Here is a 19,281-nt window from a genome sequence, read left to right on the forward strand (position 1 = left end):
ACTGCCTTATAAAGGCACAGTAGTAGCAGCGGTTGGGGTTGCGTTATGTATCCATTATCACAGGGGTCAAACCGATTCCAGAAAGGGCCTAGTGGGTGCTGGATTTTGTTACGACCGATAACGCGCACAGAGTTTAACCAATGAACTTCCTGCTGAAACAAACAGCACCTGACAAAGTTTAATTGATTACACGTGTAAAAGATCTAATTGGTGAAAAGGTATCCTCTTCATTGGTTGGAAGGCAAACCTGCACCCACTAGGCCCTTCGGTTCGGTTTGACACCTGTGCACTAGATGAAGCTGTTCTAAAGGGAATGTCATGCCATGAGTAGCCAATATTGATCTATAGACAAGGTAACCCACGCCCCCCCCCCCAAAAATTGGAACTTTTGTAACAATCTAATAAAAAGAGTGATGGAAGAAAAGTTATTTTATTTATAGGAATTAAAACTTTAAAACATACCTATTAAGAAACAATGAGGGAAATTTCACTTTTTAAAAACGACGTTCTTTAAATGACGTCCTCCTGTACGAATGCATTCTTAAAATGAGCTAGAACACTGTAAATTTCATCCTGATTTCACCATGCTTTCTAAAATGGCACATTGATTGCTTGCTCAAGATCACTGTCTCGCAGTGCTTCCACTTGCTCATGTCTGCCAATACGCGATAATTCCCGTATTTTTTTGTTTTTTAAGTGGTCAACAGCAGATTTCAAGAATGCATTCATGCAGGAGGATGACATTTAAAGGACATACTTTTTCAAATGAAAATTCCACAATTATTTCTTAAATGGCATGTTTTAAGGTACCAATAACTATGAATAAAATATTTTCTACCATCACTTTTGGTTTTATTGGATTGTTAAAAACCTGTTTTTGGGTCACCCTGTTGTTGTAGTTGTAGTAGCTTGATGCATCCACTAGATGACGCTGCGCTAAAGGGAATTTCAAGTCAGGATTAACCCATATACAGTGGAGAAAATGCGTATTTTAATAACACTGCGATTTTTTTTCAAGTTCTTTTAGTTTTAGAGGCTACCAATTCTAGCTAATTTACAGTTGTTCAATTACTTATTTGCAGCAATATAATACAAATAAATCATTAAATATATATGGTATGGTTGGTAGTTTTTATTATATATTTTTTTAAATGGATGTTTATTCCATTCAACTATTTCCAACACCGCTTATGATTAGAGGTGGCAACCTCTTGGTAGATTACGATACATTATAATTATCTCAGGATATAGCGATGCAACAATTATCGATATAAAGGTCTGGAAATCATTCTACGGTATTCTCCAATACAACTAATAAAAAGAAAAACAAGCTCTTTTTATCCTTCTGCTGTCAGTTTCAAAGAGTTTATCACTAGAAGACATTAAATCAATTTCCTTACTACTTCAGGATAGGACAGATTGGCCGTGGCAACCAATGGATTCATTTTGAGGCATTTTAGGTCATCCTGTTGATTTTGAGGCATTTCTGTGTCACTTTCTGTTTATTATGGAACATCTATTTCCTGTTCTGCTACGGTTTCAGTGCCGTTGACGGCGCTAGAAACGTTCATTCCAGCGCTGTCAATGGCTCCCAAATAATTAACATAGAAACTATTCTAGTGGGAGATTTTTATAGCAACCTGTTGGTTCTTTTTTGTTTAAACAGTGACACCTTTTCAAAACAATATATTGATTCTTGATGGGAGCCTATTGATAACCTTTTAGGATACAAAGTATGGCGATATATCACCGTTTTGATATATTGTCACACCCTTACTTATCATGGTCAGGGTCGCGGTGTGCTGGAGCCCGGCTACAACCTAAACTGCTGAACAGTCAGTCAAAGGGCAGTTTTTTAAACGTTCACTGAAGTGAATCAATAACTCACTTTACTGCTTATACTTGAATATGTTTCCTATGCTTTTCCTTAAATTAACAATTTTTTCCACCCCTATAAAACAAAAATAAAGACAAATATTGTGGGCCCACACACCTTGTTTGCAGCCGTCACCATGACGACCCGGTGGGCACTTTCGATGGCACGCCCCGGTCACGTGGTCACATGACACCCCAGTCGGGCACACGCATTTCTTTTCACAGCCGCTGCCATACGTCCCTGGGCTGCACTCTACAGAGAGGAAACACTACATTATGTAAGAAAGCAAGTACAGTATGATACATTTTCCTTCAACAAAGTGCTCACCTTCTTTGCATGTGTTGCCTTTGTAACCGGGTTTGCACACACACGTGCCGTAACGACGGTGACACTCCAAAGTGTTGTGTTGGATGCACTGACACTCCTCAGAGCAGCCGGCACCAAATGTCCACTTTGGACAAGCTGGAGGAGAAAAATCATACTATGTAAAATACAATACAGCTTTAAGTGGTAAACCTGTCTTGACAGGGAATTTTATTTTTTATATTCAGGGTGTCCCCTGCCTACTGCCCGTAGTTGGCTGGGATAGGCTTCAGCACCTCCGCGACCCTCGTGAGGAAAAAGCGGCATGTGAAAAAATTAGGACACCCCATGAAATATTCAGTTCTTTATTAAGAAATGTCTGAATCAATGTCTGATCTTGTTTTTCTTGATCTCTGGAAAAGAAAGTGACTTGATTGCAGGTAAACAACAAAAATTAACATTGTTTTACTCATTACACCAAATATATCAACAAAAATGCATATTCTAACTGAAGAAAAAGGTAGGTCACCCCACTACCTAAAAGCTATTATTATACCCTCTGAAATAACTGAGACACATTTTGTAGCCAACTACCAGTCTTTGACATCGGTTTGAAGAAAGTTTGCCCCACTCCTCAATGCAGAATGCTTTCAGCTGTGAGATGTTTGAGGGGTTTCTTGCATGTACAGCCCATTTCAAGTCACCCCACAGCATCTCAATGAGGTTACGATCCAGGCTTTGACTCGGCCTTTCCAAGACTCTACATTCCTTCCTTTTCAGCCAATCCTTGGTGGATTTACTGGTATGTTTTGGGTCATTGTCACGTTGCAGGGTCCAGTTTCGCTTCAGTTTTAATTTTTTTCACAGATGATCACTAATGTTTCTCAAGCACCCTCTAATACACGATAGAATTCATGGTGGATTCTATGATAGTGAGCTGGCCAGGTCCTGCTGGAGCAAAGCATCCCCAAACCATGACACTTCCACCTCCATGCTTCATAGTTGGTATGGGGTTCTTGTCCTGGAATGCTGGATTGCAGTGGGCTCCAACCCGGCCCTCAAAGGGTCGCTGTGGGTGCAGAATTTCATTACAACCAGACAAATGACAACACTTTTTCACCAATCTGGATTGTTTCAATTGCAAAATGGGTTTACGCCAAACATGTCCTCTTTTCTGGTGTCCAAATAATTCAGTTTTGGATTCATTCGTCCAAAGAACATCATTCCAGAAGTCCTGGTCTTTGTCTACACTCACTCTGGCAAACTTCAGTCTGGCCTACATGTTCTTCTTGGAGAGCAAATGTTTCCTCCTTTCACACCTCCCATGAAAGTTAAACTTGTGAAGTCTCTTTCTGATTGTAGAGGCATGCACGTTCACATCAACAGTAGCAAGAGCCTGCTGTAGGTGACGTGATAACATTTTAGGGTTTTTGGAGACTTCTTTTAGCATCTTGCGGTCTGCTCTCTGGGTGAACTTGCTTGGACGACCAGACTTGAGCATGTTGGCAGTTGTTTTGAATGTACTCCACTTGTAGACTATTTTCCGGACAGTGGAATGGCTGATTTTATATTCTTTTGACATCTTTTGAAATCCCTTACCAGACTCATCAGCATCTAAATCATCTTTCTGAAGGTCTCAGACAGCTCTTTTGATCTCACCATGGTGTTTTCTGTCACTTCAACAGTCAGGGGCACACCAAACTAAATGTGAGGTTCAAATAAGGCACGCCTCCTTCAAAACACTGGGTAAGGATGTTCTAATCATGTGCACCTGCACGAGTGTGTGTGATTTTACCCATTTTAGGTGGGATTGAATGTGGGGGTGTCCTTGCCTGGTACACCAGACTCACCGCTGTTCCAGCTATTGAGTCTGGCCACCATTCATGCGGATACAATTTCCAGGGTGGAGCAAGCCACAGCAAACAGACAGTGGAGTGGACCAATCAGCGACGGGCAGACGTGACGTTAGTAAAATGACGAGGGAAGGACGAGGGACTTGCGCGCGGAAGTAAACATACGAAGAGAGCGGAGTTTATTCAACATGGCTAGCGCGAGACAGACTGTTGTCAATGACTCGTGTCGATGTGTTTTTGGTCATTTAAAACAGATTTTACCGTGGATTGGAACATATTCTCGGCTCTCCCGTTCACCATCTGTGTTGTTGTGCAGACGACTTTCGACGCGCAAGAGTGACGTTGCTCGTTAAGAACACGTCACGCAAATAAACGAATCTGATTTGTCGATTGATTTTGTACCTGCTCGAGAGGCCGTTAATAGGCTGGTTCCCAGACTATAGACCCTACTCACCTACGTCACAAAATGACGTGTCGCTGTATCCGGCCGCCATATTGTCCGTCATTTTTTAGCCCTATTCTCAATGGTTTCAATTAGTCGTGCAATTTATAGAGCAATTCATGGAAGCCCCGGTGTTATCTGACGCTGTAAACTCATTGGATGCGTTGCATAAAAGGCGTTATGTGGAAAAGCTTCAGTTTATCCATTCGCCAGATCCATATTTGATGCCTAAATCGATGTTTTTCGATCCGCTGTCTTCGCCGTCTCTGCCTGACATCTGCTACCCTGATATTTACAACTATCTTGCCCACACAAAATCAGCCTATTCTCACGAAAGTTTGAAAAACTTTAAGAGCTTGGAGGCTTATAAATACTTCGTTGCTGGTTGGGTGAAACAGGTCCTAGTCCACGAAAATTCGGCAGGAATCTATCTTGTGCTTCAGTTACGAAATTTTCAATTCAAAATCTTTTGTTCTTGCTAACATCCACTGTCAAGTCTAATGTATTTCATGTCATGTGTCAATGGAGCTAGGGCTTTTAATGTTTATATGGTTTAGCGATAGCACTCTCACTACATACATATATAATATGTAATAAATATGAAGTGCGATAGCACTACTCCAGATTGTCCCTAGTTGAATTTATTTTTTGGCTTTTGACCTCAATAGTGAAATTGTAAATTAATTGTATGACAACTGTCTTATGATCCCCTTATAATTATATATTTTCAGGTAGTTCATTCACAACGTCTGAGTGTATGTTGTTGGCGATTAGCCTAGCAATGATCTTAATTGTGGTTGTCAGCCCAAAACCCTCTAAATATATATAAAATGCATCTTACCAGATATAAAATGACTACTACATAATCTGTGGTAATCGTTTGGAGCCCAGTTTTCTCGTCGAATTGCAGCAGCCCATCTCGCTCTCCTCTCCGGGTCTCTCGGAATCCAGTAGAACTTCAAGTCTCTCCGTCTATCTTCTCTGTTATTGCAACCGACCGCCACACACGCCTTCACCATTTTGATTATTAATGTTAACGAGCAGAGGAATTTACGTAGCGGTAATGCATCAACAGTGACGAGTTGACGGACAATATGGCGCAGGGGCGTGGTTGTGACGTCATGTGAGTAGGGTCTATACGCTCAGTGTTTGAAAAATACAGGGAGAACAGTCTGGCAGAGCCAGGCAAGGGGTGTCCTAATTTATTCCTCAACAGAAATCGCATTTATTTAAAATGACGTTTTATAGAAAGCTATAAAATATCTTTATTTCAGTTTTAATTGTTTAGTCGTATTACTTGAATCTCTCAAGATTGTTAAAATTTATACTGAATATCCATATGACCAAATATGTTAGAAAACACAAGGCTTCCATAGGGTGTCCTAATTTTTTCACATGACTGTATACATTTTATTTTTCATACCCGGGTGTTAGTTTTGCTGTAAAATGTCCCCTTTAACAACATGGACGCCTCACTTGCCGCAACATGGAATGTGCCGATTACGAAAAAAATTAAAGTGCTTTAACCCTTAACATGCACTACAGCTCACTTATAGAAGATCACGAGCTGGTGTCGGCAGGTCAAGGTGCTCTTACAGAGGTGGCAGAAGCGTCCGTAGAGTCCGGGGTCACACAGGCAGGCTCCATATGTGCGATGACATCGCCCGTTATTGGCACAATTACACTTTTTGTGACACTGTTTGCCATAGAGGCCTTTCGGACAGCCTGCACACAGAAACAAAATAATTCAATTCTCTTTTAAGGGAGGATGGATTAAAGAAGAACTCACCGTCCTGGCACAGGTCCCCAGTGACGCCCGGTGGACAGCGACAGCTCCCGGTGACTGGATCACAGCTGGCGCCATTCTGACACTTACAGGGGAAGGAGCAGTTTTGCCCAAAGTAGCCTTCTGGACACGCTGTGGCAGTGAAAACACAACAGAAGCTCTAACTGGAACATTTCAGAGAAAGTTTTACGGCAAATACAGGGAAATGCTTAATTGAACAGTAGAAATGTGTATGTGTGTTCTCACTTTGGTTGCAGATTATTCCCATCCATCCATCAGGGCAATCACAGCCATTCTTCAAGACATTACACTTGCCTCCGTTAAAACAGTCATCACACGTAAGACTGCAGTCGTTGCCAAAAGTGTCGTCCAAACACACTGCAAGCCACCCATTAACAGATTTTAGTACATTTTGATATTTGAAATTGGAATGGTACTTTGGAGATGTTAAACAATAACACAAAATAGAACTCTTGACATCCTGCATTGCTGCTGCAAGGATGTATGCAGTCTCAGTGTGCAAGGCACTATTAAGTGTGTAATGACAAAGGGTGCAGTGAACCCTGCAAAGAGTTGTTGTAGGTGCATCATCATTTAATCTTGGCGAATGGGTTGGTTGGCCGAATTGGAAGATTGGTATACGTGTTTTTTATAATTATATTCAGGATGTGTGAGAGGGAGTCAGCTGTGCCATATCTAGAGGTGGGTAGAGTAGCCAAAAATTTTACTCAAATAAGACTAGCGTTGCTTAAAAATAATATTACTCAAGTAAAAGTAAAAGTAGTCGTCCAAAAAATTTACTCACGTACAAGTAAAAAAGTATCCATTGAAAAGAATACGAAAGTAATGAGTAAAATTGTGAGTAGCTGCTTCTATTTACATAGCCAAATTAATCCAAAGAAATACAAAAAAAATCTTTGAATTCTGATAAGAGAAGAAAAATTACACAAATGCAACATTATTCCTCCAAAGAGCACGACTGCCCTCTGGTGGAAAAAATAGTTCCTAGTTTGAATAGTCTTACTAATTTGAAATCAAAAGGATCATATCTCCGGTTTTCCGTGGTCAATCGGTGCCAAATAAAAACTGGGAGAGAGGTTAAAAGCCGCGCTTTGAAGAAATGTTGAGGGCAGGGCTCTATATCATATAGTTGATGATGATGATGATGAAACTTTTTTATTTCGAGCATGCACACACAAAAGAAACAAAAAACATACAATATAATTCAACAAAAATATAATATAGTATATAATATATAATATAGTTCATTTTTTAAAGTGCGTATGACACCAGAAAGAATGTTTATTTCATATTTCACGTGGTGTTTTATGCTCTTGAATGAAATGGACCGCTTGGATGTGTGTGGAAGCAATCGTTTTATTTATATATTCAGTTTTTGAATCCCGCGCCATGAAAAAGAGTGACTTCCGGCTTCAGTCTTGGGTTTCGGATGAATGCGAATGTGACATCACCCGGGTCAGCATCTCACAATACAGCATTGCTTTATAGCATGCAGATGGACTGTGGATTCAGCTGATTTTGCGGATTAATTCGTTTTATTTTTTTGCATCACGCCAGTCAAATGGCTGCAGAAAATTGTTGCTGCACCAGGGTGAGCCTTTTTGGGTTTCAAAAGGTTCCCGTTCACCGCGGATATTGGCCAAAACAAGCCCTACTACTGTGGGACTATTGGACTTACGAGGAAGTGAGTAAACATCGTATTTTGAATTATGTCAACTACTGGGATCATGGCACACGTTTTAATACGGAGGTGGCTTGCATTTTGTGGTTGATTATTCAGAATGCCACTCGGCCGAAGACTGACAGCTTGTTTGCACACACCCCTCTATACTCGGCTTATTTTCCTCTTCGTGTGCCCGGTGTTCTGTCAAATTTTCAACCCTATCAGAAATTGCAACATTGTGTTAAAAATGGACGCTAATACAGGAATTATAAAGTAAACGATACAAACTTTCTTTAAATAAAGGACTATTTACTTATTTTTGATCATGGACTGTTCTCTTCAGACATATCCTGGCATGTTAGCTGCAAAACAACTGCGAGCCGTCTCTGTTTATGTCTTCGCCGTGTAGTAAAGCATTATTTTATGCATGCCATATTCGTGGTGACCATGTGGCAGCTATGCGCTCCTCCGACGTCGGCCGGTTTGTCCGGCGGTACTCTCCAGCTGCTTCCCCTTGAGCTCTCCTTTCTGTAGCAGGGCAACGAGCTGTAACTCGCTCGCCGCCGGGCGGTTTGCCGTTCCACAATGCCAGTCGACAACCCCGCTGCCTTGTGACATGATCCAAGCTAGTTTTGTGTGATTTTTCGCTTCGAAAAGCGAAAATAAGACTTTCAGACGTCATTCGGTTCGGGTTAGCATGTCGGCTAGCTGTCGCGCCTTTTGGTTTGTTTACATTCTCCAAAGCCGGGGGGTAGGGAAATGACCAAAACCTGACTAGCTACCGTGGTATAAAATATCGTTCGGGAGGTGTGACAGTAAAGGTGAAGTCGACAGTTTTGACCATTATGGAGTAATTTTGCCATGTCGTACTGAATAAATGCATTTTTATTATTTCATATTCCATTTAGCACAAGACTGTTATTTGTCATGACCATACCATTTATTTAGCAATTGGGGAAAAATACTTGGATAAAAAGAGTATCCTGCAAAATATTGGAGTAAAGAGACTGAAACAATGACATTTTGCGGCTCTCTTTGTCGCTTTTTCCTCATTCTGAATAATTCCCCCTCAATGCACTGAGAGCATGATACGTCGTGGCGAACCGTATTGCTAAACCAAGAAACCTTTCATGATTGGGGAAGAACATATTATGCCTGGACCAAGGATATTTGCTGTCAAGCTTTAGGAAAGGCCGCTTTTAAAAAAGGTTGATTCAGCATACGGTGAGTTACATTTTCCCTGCACTTAATTTTCATTTTAGCCCCGTCGTCTATTTTATATTTACTGTAATTTTCTGCCGCATATTTCCAGTCCGTGATTTAAAAAAAGACCATATCACACCAGTCCATGGTGCAAAAAAGGTTGGAGACCAATGGCGTATTGTACAGTATAATAATAACACTTCATATAGCTGAAGTTGTGGAGACAAAAAAATGCTAATATTCTATCAGACATTGTAAGCAGTTACTCACAATGTTACTCATTATTTGAGTATTCTTTTTGGCGAATACTTTTTGTAGTTGTGTAATTTGTGTTATTTTTGGATCAGTACTTTTACTTGAGTAATATTATTTAGAAGTAACGCTCCTCTTACTTGAGTAAAATCTTTGGCTACTCTACCTACCACTGGGTATAATTGAGTGTGACTATTTTTTGACAGTCACAGATTAGTGAAAGCTTAATGACTCGAGAAATACGCACCAAATTTCTCGGCAAGATTACTCTCTGCCCTCAGCTCGCCTTCGTCATCTTCATAGTCATCAAAGCGCTCCAGAGGTTGGCTATAGTCATGCAGCAAGGTGAGTTGGGGACGAATCAGAGGCAGCTCGGCGGCGCCCCCGCTGTACAGGGCCTCCACTGCGTTGTCCAGAACTTCAGAAAGCAAAGGGTTAAGGTTATTTTTGGTATCCCGGCAGGAGGATCGGCATGTACCCACTTTTTGATAGATACTCACGGATGCAGGAGATGCGATCCTCGTCTAGACGAAAGCCTCGGCGGCAGAAACACTGGTAGGAGCCACCGGTGTTTTGACATGTATGATCACATCCACCATTAGCTGACAGACACTCGTTGATGTCTAAACAATAAGAAAAAAACACTTCAAGTTAAAGTGTGTGAAGCAAAATTATGGGGCAAATATAGCCACTTGGCGAAAAACTGGGTGAGCAGAAAAGTCTAATGGTTTAAAGGGTACCAGCAAGGATCATTGTTAGAACGAGTTATAATAATTTGATATTAAAACCCCTCTTAATGTTTTCATTTTAGTTTAAAAAATGTTTAATTTTAAAATTAACTAGTAGCTCACCATTGTTATTGACGTCGCAGGGCGGTGACCTCACATGGCTACGCTGCCGTACTTTCACAGTGTTACTCTTTTTTAACTAAGTAAGGTAGTGATTTAAATACAGCACAAAGGTGTCAATGGCGAGTTTTAAATTAGTTAGAGATCAAGCCAATGAGTGCATTTTGTTCCTCGACTGACGCCGTAGTTTCCTTTTTAGTGCGGGTCCACTGTGCCTTGTGCGTCACTTGTATGTTGTCTTCACAACATAGAAGACTCCTGATAATGGCTCACAGCATCATAGTTTGTATATTGTGACTCATTATTGCCATCCAGTGTATTTGTTGAGCTAAACGAGTTGCTAAAATGTTTAAACAGAGTTTGACCAAAGTCTGAATAAGTTTTATGTCTATTTTACATATCTATTCTGATTTTGAATTTGTGAATGCCAGTTCTCTATGCATTGTTGTTTAACTGTGTGAGAATAGAGCCTCATTAATACAGATTGAAGCACTTTTCTTTTTGTAAACATTATTTTTTGAGAGATATACTATTTTTATTGTATTTTCATTATATGATACTTATGTTCGTTGTGAAGGAGTTGCCGAAGCTTATGCAGAAGCTTAAACAGTCTACAGTCCAGTCCACTCGCCTTTCCCTGCCTCTTAGATCTCAATGTGCAAAATAAGGCATCATTATAATCTGTTGGCCAGAAAATGATACGAAAAGCCAGCAATCAAACTAAGTTTAATACATTTATTCATTTTCCGTGTCACTTATTCACCGGAAAGCAAGCTTCGGGAGCAACATTTGAAGTCTGATAAATCTGAGAACACCAACAGGATGATCCACAATCTGGACATCTGCTTTTATGCGACACAAAAAAAGGTAAGACATCATCAGACGTCTTGGTAGAGGCAAACTGCATCAACGTTTTCGTGTGTTTTGATGCACGGCCCCAGGCTATCTGCAAAAATAATCAAACTGCTGTGTTTCACTGTATACCCTAATCATATGTAAAGCACAATGGATGCTAACTATCTCCGTAATAATATTGGAATCAGTTGGATCACACAATAGTTTACCGTGAAGATGTGCAAACAGTTTTTGACATCAAACACTCTCCTGCTCTTGTCACTAGAGCAAGGGAGTGCTGTCACTCGCGAACTTGACACATGAACGCAACTTGCCTCATCCCGTCTATTCTGTTCATTTTGCGTTTGCTGTCCTTGTAATTAAAGTTCCATTCGGGTTCAAATTGGAAGGGCAGAACCGATGACATGTTTATGTAGTTAAAGAGTAACACTGTGGAAGTTTTATTCAAACGAAAATATTAAGAGGGGTTTTAATATCAAATTATTATAATTTTGTACATTTATCTATTAGGAACTTCATGTCTTTCTATCCGTGGTACCCTTTAAAAACAACGTTCAACAGTGGACAATTGAAACGAATTCAAACCGGAATCATAATTCATGATAATTTATCAATATATCATCAACAAATGCATGTTAAAACTAGCAAGCAACTCAAAAGCTTCAAATTAACCGCACAGAAATGTCAAGTTCACCGGAGTAGCTCCAACATCAATTGGAAAAAGTGTGGTCTCGTTTGACAAGTTCCCATTTCAAATTGCTTTCCGAAATGATTACGCCAATCCTCCAAACCAAAGAGGAAAGGCCCATACAGATTGTGAAACTGCACAAAGCTACCATATAACCTACTTACGTACCTGCCTAAAAATATGCAACTATTCCAGTTTTGGGAGAGCTCAGGTACCTCGGATCATCTTCCAAGTTATTTTAGAATAAATAATATGTCTATAGTATCATGGCCATTATATGGATGTCTAAATTTAACAGATAAAGCCAATATTTCTTTTTTTTTTTTTTTTTTTTTCCCAAATGTGTGGAATTTCAAACATACCATCACAGCTGCATCCGTCTGAGCTGAGGCGGTAGCCTGCTGAGCAGTAGCACTCATAACCTCCAGGATAGTTGGCGCAGTTTTGCTGGCAGCAGGAACTCCGCTCACCACATTCATCCACATCTGCAAGCAGTAAGAACAAATTTTACAAGCTGATTTCTTAAAGTAATTTTTAAAGAAAGGGTGAAAATATTGATAACGATTGTGCAGTTTTGCAGTCACATGTTAGTCAAGTGAGTTAGTGAAAAGGATTACATATCGATTTGAAAACATGAAAAGCATTTAAAAGAAAGTTGGCTTTGCTATCGTAGTAGATATCAAACGCAGCCCTGGGTTTCTTGTCAGACCTCCAATACCAATTTCCAACTCTTCAGGCAATGCAGATTTATTTTTCTTTGTCATAGTAGAAACTCTGTTGATTTAGAATGGCATCTAACACAGGGTGGTCGTTGTCACATAAAATTAGTAGTTTTCTATAGCAGTGCTCACATAGGTAACGCAAAGATGATACATTTTTGCTGTAAAGCAGATAAAGTCTAAGTAATTTTTAACTGTTGTATGACAGTGATTCACTGTTTGTTTTGCTAACATTTCTACTGTACCGTTTTATTCAATATTTTTAGATGTTTTTACTATTTACTAAAAGAATGCTGTTATGTTGGATGTTTTGATGAAAATGTCCAACTGTATGTTAATTTGTCACAAATGTGATCTAACTGCCCGGTCTAATCAGATCTTATATATGCTTCCCAGTATCCTGAGTGGTGCCCCAGTGACCAATTCAACAGGGCTCACCACAGGGGTTCAGCACCATGGACGGTGACACCACTGAGAGGCGAGGACCACACCTGAAATCAATTGACTAATCAGGCCACACCTGGTAGCTCGTCAACCATCAAGGCACTCTCCCCAATATATAAAATGGGAGACACGAAAGTTTTGCTTGTTGGATGTTTCCTTTTTGCTTTTATTTGAACAAAGGTGAGCCACAAGTGCCCAGTCTGTTCACAGCCTCTGCCTGCCTGTCCTCCTTCAGACCTGTTATTTTAAAATATACAATTTTTTAGTGATGATGATATGAAGCCTCATGAGGCATTGAACCTAGGGATGAAAAAACCGAGGCTTTCCAAAACAATGAACCACTTTTGAGACAATTGCCCTAAATTGAATCACTGTTTCGAGGCGTTTGATACACACACAGCAGGACTCACTTTAAAATATAAAAATATGTTTTGTCATTTATTATTTGGATAGTTTTTTATTTTTGCAGCCACTATGGAGAACCATTTAAGTCTAACCATAAATATACATATTTTATTTATTTTATATTTTATCTATACATATTTTAAAATAATGGATATATAATTTTGCCATGACATGGCTTTCAGCCTCAACACTAACACCTAGAAAAGAGGTTTTGTCAGACATCTTGAAACACTCTGGAGTTTTTATGGATGAATTGTTCTCAATCTGGTGCTCTATGCCGCTACAAAACAAATATAAAAAGATGGTTATCCAATGTTTGCTATGGAAGAGGATACCATTTTAGTGCCAATTGGCTGTTTTCAACCAGCACTCAGGACTCTATTGCTAAGCAGGTTTCAGTCCAGTGCTTGATTCCATTACGGAAGAACAGTTTAAGGCTACCAGGTGCCACAGTGTACTAAAACAAACCTGCGATCCTAATGACCTGTTTTTGAAGCATTTTTTAAGGACTGCCTAAGCGAGCACAAGTGGGACTTGTAGTGTCTGGCTCCTCCAAGTGACAGGTGCTGATTGTAAGATTTGTGGTAGATTAGGCTTCTTTTTCTTAAATTTTGTAAAATTCGGGATGTCCGGTATATAGTCTGGTGCCCTCTAAAGTCCGAAAAGTACAGTAATTATGTGTGTGCTGTATTTTCTTACCAATGCATGTTTTAAGGTCTTCATGGAGGCGGTAACCTTGGTTACAGGTGCAAACGGGGCCGCTGTTGGAATGCTGGCAATGGTGCGAGCATCCACCGTTGCTATTCTCGCAGCTGTTCACAATCTCCATCTCAATTCCTATTAACAGAGCCAGCATATTAACATAGTTTTTTGGGACATGACATTAAATTGTAGTTTGTGTGGAGTCAAAACTCACTATAACACGTTTTGCCGTCTGATCCCAGCTCGTATGCGGCATTACAGACGCAGGTGAAGGAACCATGTGTGTTGTGGCAACCATGAGCGCAATTTGCTTCTTCTGTCTTACACTCATCAATATCTAAGATTAACAAACAAGGAATTTCAAAGTAAATCACATGTAATGTCACCTTAAAAATCTTGTTAAGATTACAACTTTCTCATTGGTTCCACTAAGATAATACTGTGCTGAAATGTTGAATTAATGTGCTAACGCTACTTTCACAAAGGGTAGAGAAAACATAACAGAAGTGTGAATCTCAAGGTTTGTATAAGATATGTTCGTATCTAACATGACACAGTCAGAGGTTTGATGCGACATAAACCCATTTATTGATTCCAAAATGCAGTGATGCACAAATTACTAATAATGAATAATTCCTCAATGCGCAAAAACAATTGTTTTTCTTTACTTTTGAAATGGCAATGTCATCAGTGTTTTCCCTATCCACAAGAACAAGAAGGCAAACTCCTGTATTGCATTTGATTGGCAATACACAAATAAATAGAATGTAAAGAGTAAAATAGTTTGACACTCATGATTTAATGCTCTTTAACATTAAGATCATTTTGGTGTATGCACCTATATAACCAGAGAGCACTATTACATTTGTATGCTCAAAGAAAACTTATAAGTGATTACGTTAAAGGTTAAAGAATATAAACCTATGAAAACGTTGATGTTATCTATGTGTGTCTCAACTTTTTGGATCAAATATGCTTTAATAGTTATAACTGCTGCTGCTAACACTGATGCCAGTTTTTATTACCCTGTGGTAATTTTTAAAGTGTACATTTCAGTGGCAGTTTTAGGGGTGGGGCCAGAGGGGCACTGGGCCCCACCTCTCATCTAAATGGCCCCAGAAGAGCCCCTAGCTGTTTGCATTTTAGCAGAAAGCATGGCAATCGGCTAATCCTTTTCTTTCTTTCATTGTTTTTGAATTTGAATTTTCTGAAATGAGGGAGAATGAGATAATGTTGTCTCTAAAGTATGTTAAATATTAATGCTACTTTTCGTGTATAAAATGGCTTTTCAAAAAAAAACCCTAACCCTTTCAAAAAAGTGATTGAAATTATTGTTCCATGTATTGTATTCTTACTCACACACAGTATGAATAATTATGAATTTTTACATGCAGGATAATATGCGTATTGCCTTGTTGACCAAAACAGACACTGAACAAATACGGCAGCGACACTTGGCCCCTGAGGGTTACATGCAATGTGCACGCGTGCACAATCGCACATTGCTTGCACAGTCTTGGCACACAATAACATATATGCAGCACACAAAATAAAATTCAACAGAAATGCATTGTAGTGTCACTAGGACTACTGTTGGCATCGCAGTAATGTGTCAGCGTGACACTCTCATTGGTGCGTTCAATACGACAACGCAGCGCTCTTATTGCTGCGTTGGACACAGAAACACGGTGCTCTCATTGGTGGGTTACTGACACAACGATTGTATATAGTTGTGAGCTGCATGAACTGAAGAGTTAAAAGTGAGCAAGACACCTGTGATGTTTTGCTGAAGCCACATTCTGCTGCCATTTTGTGCAGGCGCTACAGAATTAATACCTAAATTGGGAACTGATATATTCCAGTTAGTTAGAACAATAATATTGTTTCTGTACCATTTTGTTTCTTTGGTTTGAGATCATCTTAAAAGAACCATTTGGGTCTTTTAAAATGGAATGGCTGTCGGAGTATGTGCATTTTTTTTTTTTTTTTTTTTAAACCTGTCCAGTAAAGCTGCTTAGACACGGAGAATAGAATAGAATAGAATAGAATAGAATAGAATAGAATAGAATAGAATAGAATAGAATAGAATAGAATAGCCCTTTATTGTCATTATACAGTTGTACAATGAAATTGTGGAGCATCTCCCTTTACAGTGCAAGACAATTAAAAATCTCGAAAGTGGCTTGCAAGAATAAAAATATAAAATCTAAATAAATATAAAATATATATGAAGTAGTCCTATGTTCAGGCAGTGCAAAAATATTGAAGTAGCAGCAGTTGACAAGTCAGTGAAGATTGCACAAGTAAAAATCTCGAAAGTGGCTTGCAAGATTAAAAGTATGAAATCTAAATAAATATAAAATATGTATGAGGTAGTCCTATGTTCAGGCAGTGCAAATAATTGAAGTGACATAGCAGCAGTTGACAGCGAAGGCTTTGAATATTGCACATTAATATTGCACGTAAATAAGTATTGCACATAGAATATGTGTGAATAGAAGTTAAGCAGAAGTTGACAGTGAGGCATTGAATATTGCATTTAGTAAGTATTGCACATAGTATATTGCATGTAAATGAATATTGGACATAGGGTGATGTGGTGTTACATATGGCTGTTCAGGCTGGAGATGGCTTTAGGAAAGAAACCGTTCCTCAGTCTGTTTGTTCTTGCTTTTAAACACCTATACTGTCACCCATAGGGGAGCAGTTCAAACAGCTGGGAACCAGGATGTGAGCTGTCCTTGAGGATGTTTAGAGCTCTGCTGAGGCATTGAGAGTAGATGTCCATCAGAGAGGGGAGAAGACAGCCAATGATCCACTGCGCCGTCTTGACTGTCCTCTGAAGCCTCCCCATCTGCAGCAGTGCAGCTCCCGTACCAGGTGGAAATGCAGGCTCTCAATGGATGAGTGGTAGAAGGCCAGCAGCAGCTTCCTACCCAGCTTAATCTTCCTGAGGACTCGCAGAAAGTGCAGGCGCTGCTGAGCTTTCTTTATGATAGCTGTTATGTTTGCTGTCCATGAGAGGTCATCCGAGATCTGAATTCCCAGTAACATGAAGGTGTGGACCCTCTCCACACACTCTCCGTTGATGTACAGGGGTGACGGGTCGGTACTGTACCCCCTGAAGTCAATGATGACCTCTTTGGTTTTGGAGGTGTTCAGGGCCAGGTTGTTGTCTGAGCACCAGGCTGAGAGTTTGTGGACTTCCTCTCTGTAGGGTGCCTCATCTTCCTGTGAGATTAGTCCAGTGCTTCTCAATTATTTTCTGTCACGCCTCCCCAAGGAAGATGTAAATGTTTCGCGCCCCCCCAAACTCTCTGCCGCCACTGTAAATAGTATCATTTGTCAATAAAATTACTATTATAAATACGCATCTGCCTAACATTGTGTCCTTTTTTTCTAGTAAAGAAAAAAAGTAACAGATCAACTTATAATAAAGTATAACTTTATTAACATGGTTTTGTTTGTAACAGAGAAGACTTGACGTGCATCAATTTGCCTGAATTTAAAAAAAAATTCACATCCAAACTAAAAAATGGTACATTTTTGACCATTTGATACAGAAAAATAAAATCAGTAAATAATAACAAATTAAAATTGATTGGAAACATTCACTCATGAGGACAATATGCCAAAAAATTTGACCGAAAAAACAAAACTGAATAAAAGAAAAAAAATAAAGTGTCCTTGGACAGGACAGTTTGTATTTGTGCTGCTCACAGTATTTACTTCCTTTGCAATGGTGTGGAGTTATTTTGCGATGAGCATGCTAACAATGCTCACTGGTTTACTGATATAACACTGACAAAGCAGGACGATTGTTGGCAATATTCGGCACGTTTTCACTGAAAAAATCAAGCGGCTTAAAAATGAGATTGGCGTCTAATGTCTTTAAGTGGCATCTTAATTGATTTGGCTTCTGGCTGTCTGCTATAATTATTTTTAGACACAGTAAACAGTGGTCTTTCATCATCACCCACTGTATTAAAAGTCAAAGCTAAAAGGCAAACGGCACGAAAAAAGCGCATTCACGGGGGCCGAGGTAGAGCCGTAGGTGAGGGCGGTCGTCGTGACGATCCCAAGCCGAAAATGGCACTTCTCGGGCGGCGACGTGAGAACCGGACAAGACAGTGGGTCGCTGCGTGAGTGAGTCCGGTCGGAAAACGGCTTTCGAAAACGGCGGCGGCACACTGCTCTTCATATCTGTTGTCTGTGTGTGCTGAGTGCTTTTCCTTAGTTCAAAAATACTGCGCGCACTCTGAAAATGAGAGCGCCACTGCCACCTACTGAGTGGATGTGCAAGTACACTTTATTCCAGTACGGCAAAAAAAAAAAAACATGTTCCCCGAGGACACGTGCGCCCCCCCGGCATCGCTCTGCGCCCCCCCAGGGGGGCGCGCCCCACTATTTGAGAAGTACTGGATTAGTCCAACCACTATGGTGCATCAGCAAACATGACGATGGTGTTGCTCCTGTGGATAGGAATCTTGTGTGTCCTTATTGTCTGAACATTTTTATGTAGAAATTTGATATATTCCCTTTGTTGGTTTTCATTGTTATATTTATTAACTAATAATTAACTCACCCATGCCACAACTGGACCCTACACTGGCCAAAGCAGGCCTCTTCTTGGTTAAAGGAGGACTCTCACCAATAACATAATACACATCTCATTAACAACGTGAATTTTGTCTTTTGATTTTAAGTGGGCAAAATCAATTACATTAAAGTAAACTAATGAAAATTGCTGCTGTAATTTGACTATTTTAATAAGCCATGTAACTTGCTATTATCCAAGGTTTTAAACAGGCATAATACTGGTGTGTGGCCACAGTGTCACAGTCTAATGTTGCTCACAGTGGTCCTCAGTGTGCTTAGGGAGCTTGTGTGTCTGCTCAGACACATGAAAAATTAGAGGGAACATTGGTTTCATGTGGTTTCTTCTTGGCCCGTTTCAGAAAAATCCTACATTTGTCACTGGTACATTTAATTGTGTACAGCTTTTAATTGTTCTTTTCTTAATAAATGTATTTAGCTTAGGTGATGACTGCTCTCTATTTCTTCCTGAGTTGTGTGCTGTCATCTCCTGTCCCTTAGGAGAATTAAAGACAATGTGAAAAAAGGTAGCTTTTATCCTCTTCAGGACACACATAGTTGTTTTTGTTGTATGTTCAAACTTTAACTGGGACTGGCATTAAAGGTTTGAAATTAGCACTTGACC

General features: G+C 39.8%; 1 protein-coding gene across 2 annotated transcripts in view; it reads right to left on the reverse strand.

Moving 5' to 3' along the window:
* The window catches only part of megf6b (multiple EGF-like-domains 6b), a 212,793-nt gene that overhangs the window by 25,845 nt on the left and 167,667 nt on the right, over nucleotides 1-19,281 (reverse strand). For both annotated transcript variants that reach the window (XM_057846276.1, XM_057846277.1), the window contains 10 exons: nucleotides 14,275-14,397; nucleotides 14,058-14,195; nucleotides 12,153-12,275; nucleotides 9,900-10,022; nucleotides 9,647-9,817; nucleotides 6,507-6,638; nucleotides 6,264-6,392; nucleotides 6,071-6,199; nucleotides 2,204-2,338; nucleotides 1,994-2,128 (listed from right to left, as the gene is read on the reverse strand). In XM_057846276.1, coding sequence (XP_057702259.1) covers nucleotides 1,994-2,128; nucleotides 2,204-2,338; nucleotides 6,071-6,199; nucleotides 6,264-6,392; nucleotides 6,507-6,638; nucleotides 9,647-9,817; nucleotides 9,900-10,022; nucleotides 12,153-12,275; nucleotides 14,058-14,195; nucleotides 14,275-14,397 — 1,338 coding nt within the window. The remainder of the gene's footprint in view (nucleotides 1-1,993; nucleotides 2,129-2,203; nucleotides 2,339-6,070; nucleotides 6,200-6,263; nucleotides 6,393-6,506; nucleotides 6,639-9,646; nucleotides 9,818-9,899; nucleotides 10,023-12,152; nucleotides 12,276-14,057; nucleotides 14,196-14,274; nucleotides 14,398-19,281) is intronic.

Source organism: Corythoichthys intestinalis, chromosome 9, assembly GCF_030265065.1.
Source record: "Corythoichthys intestinalis isolate RoL2023-P3 chromosome 9, ASM3026506v1, whole genome shotgun sequence".
Classification (NCBI taxonomy): domain Eukaryota; kingdom Metazoa; phylum Chordata; class Actinopteri; order Syngnathiformes; family Syngnathidae; genus Corythoichthys; species Corythoichthys intestinalis.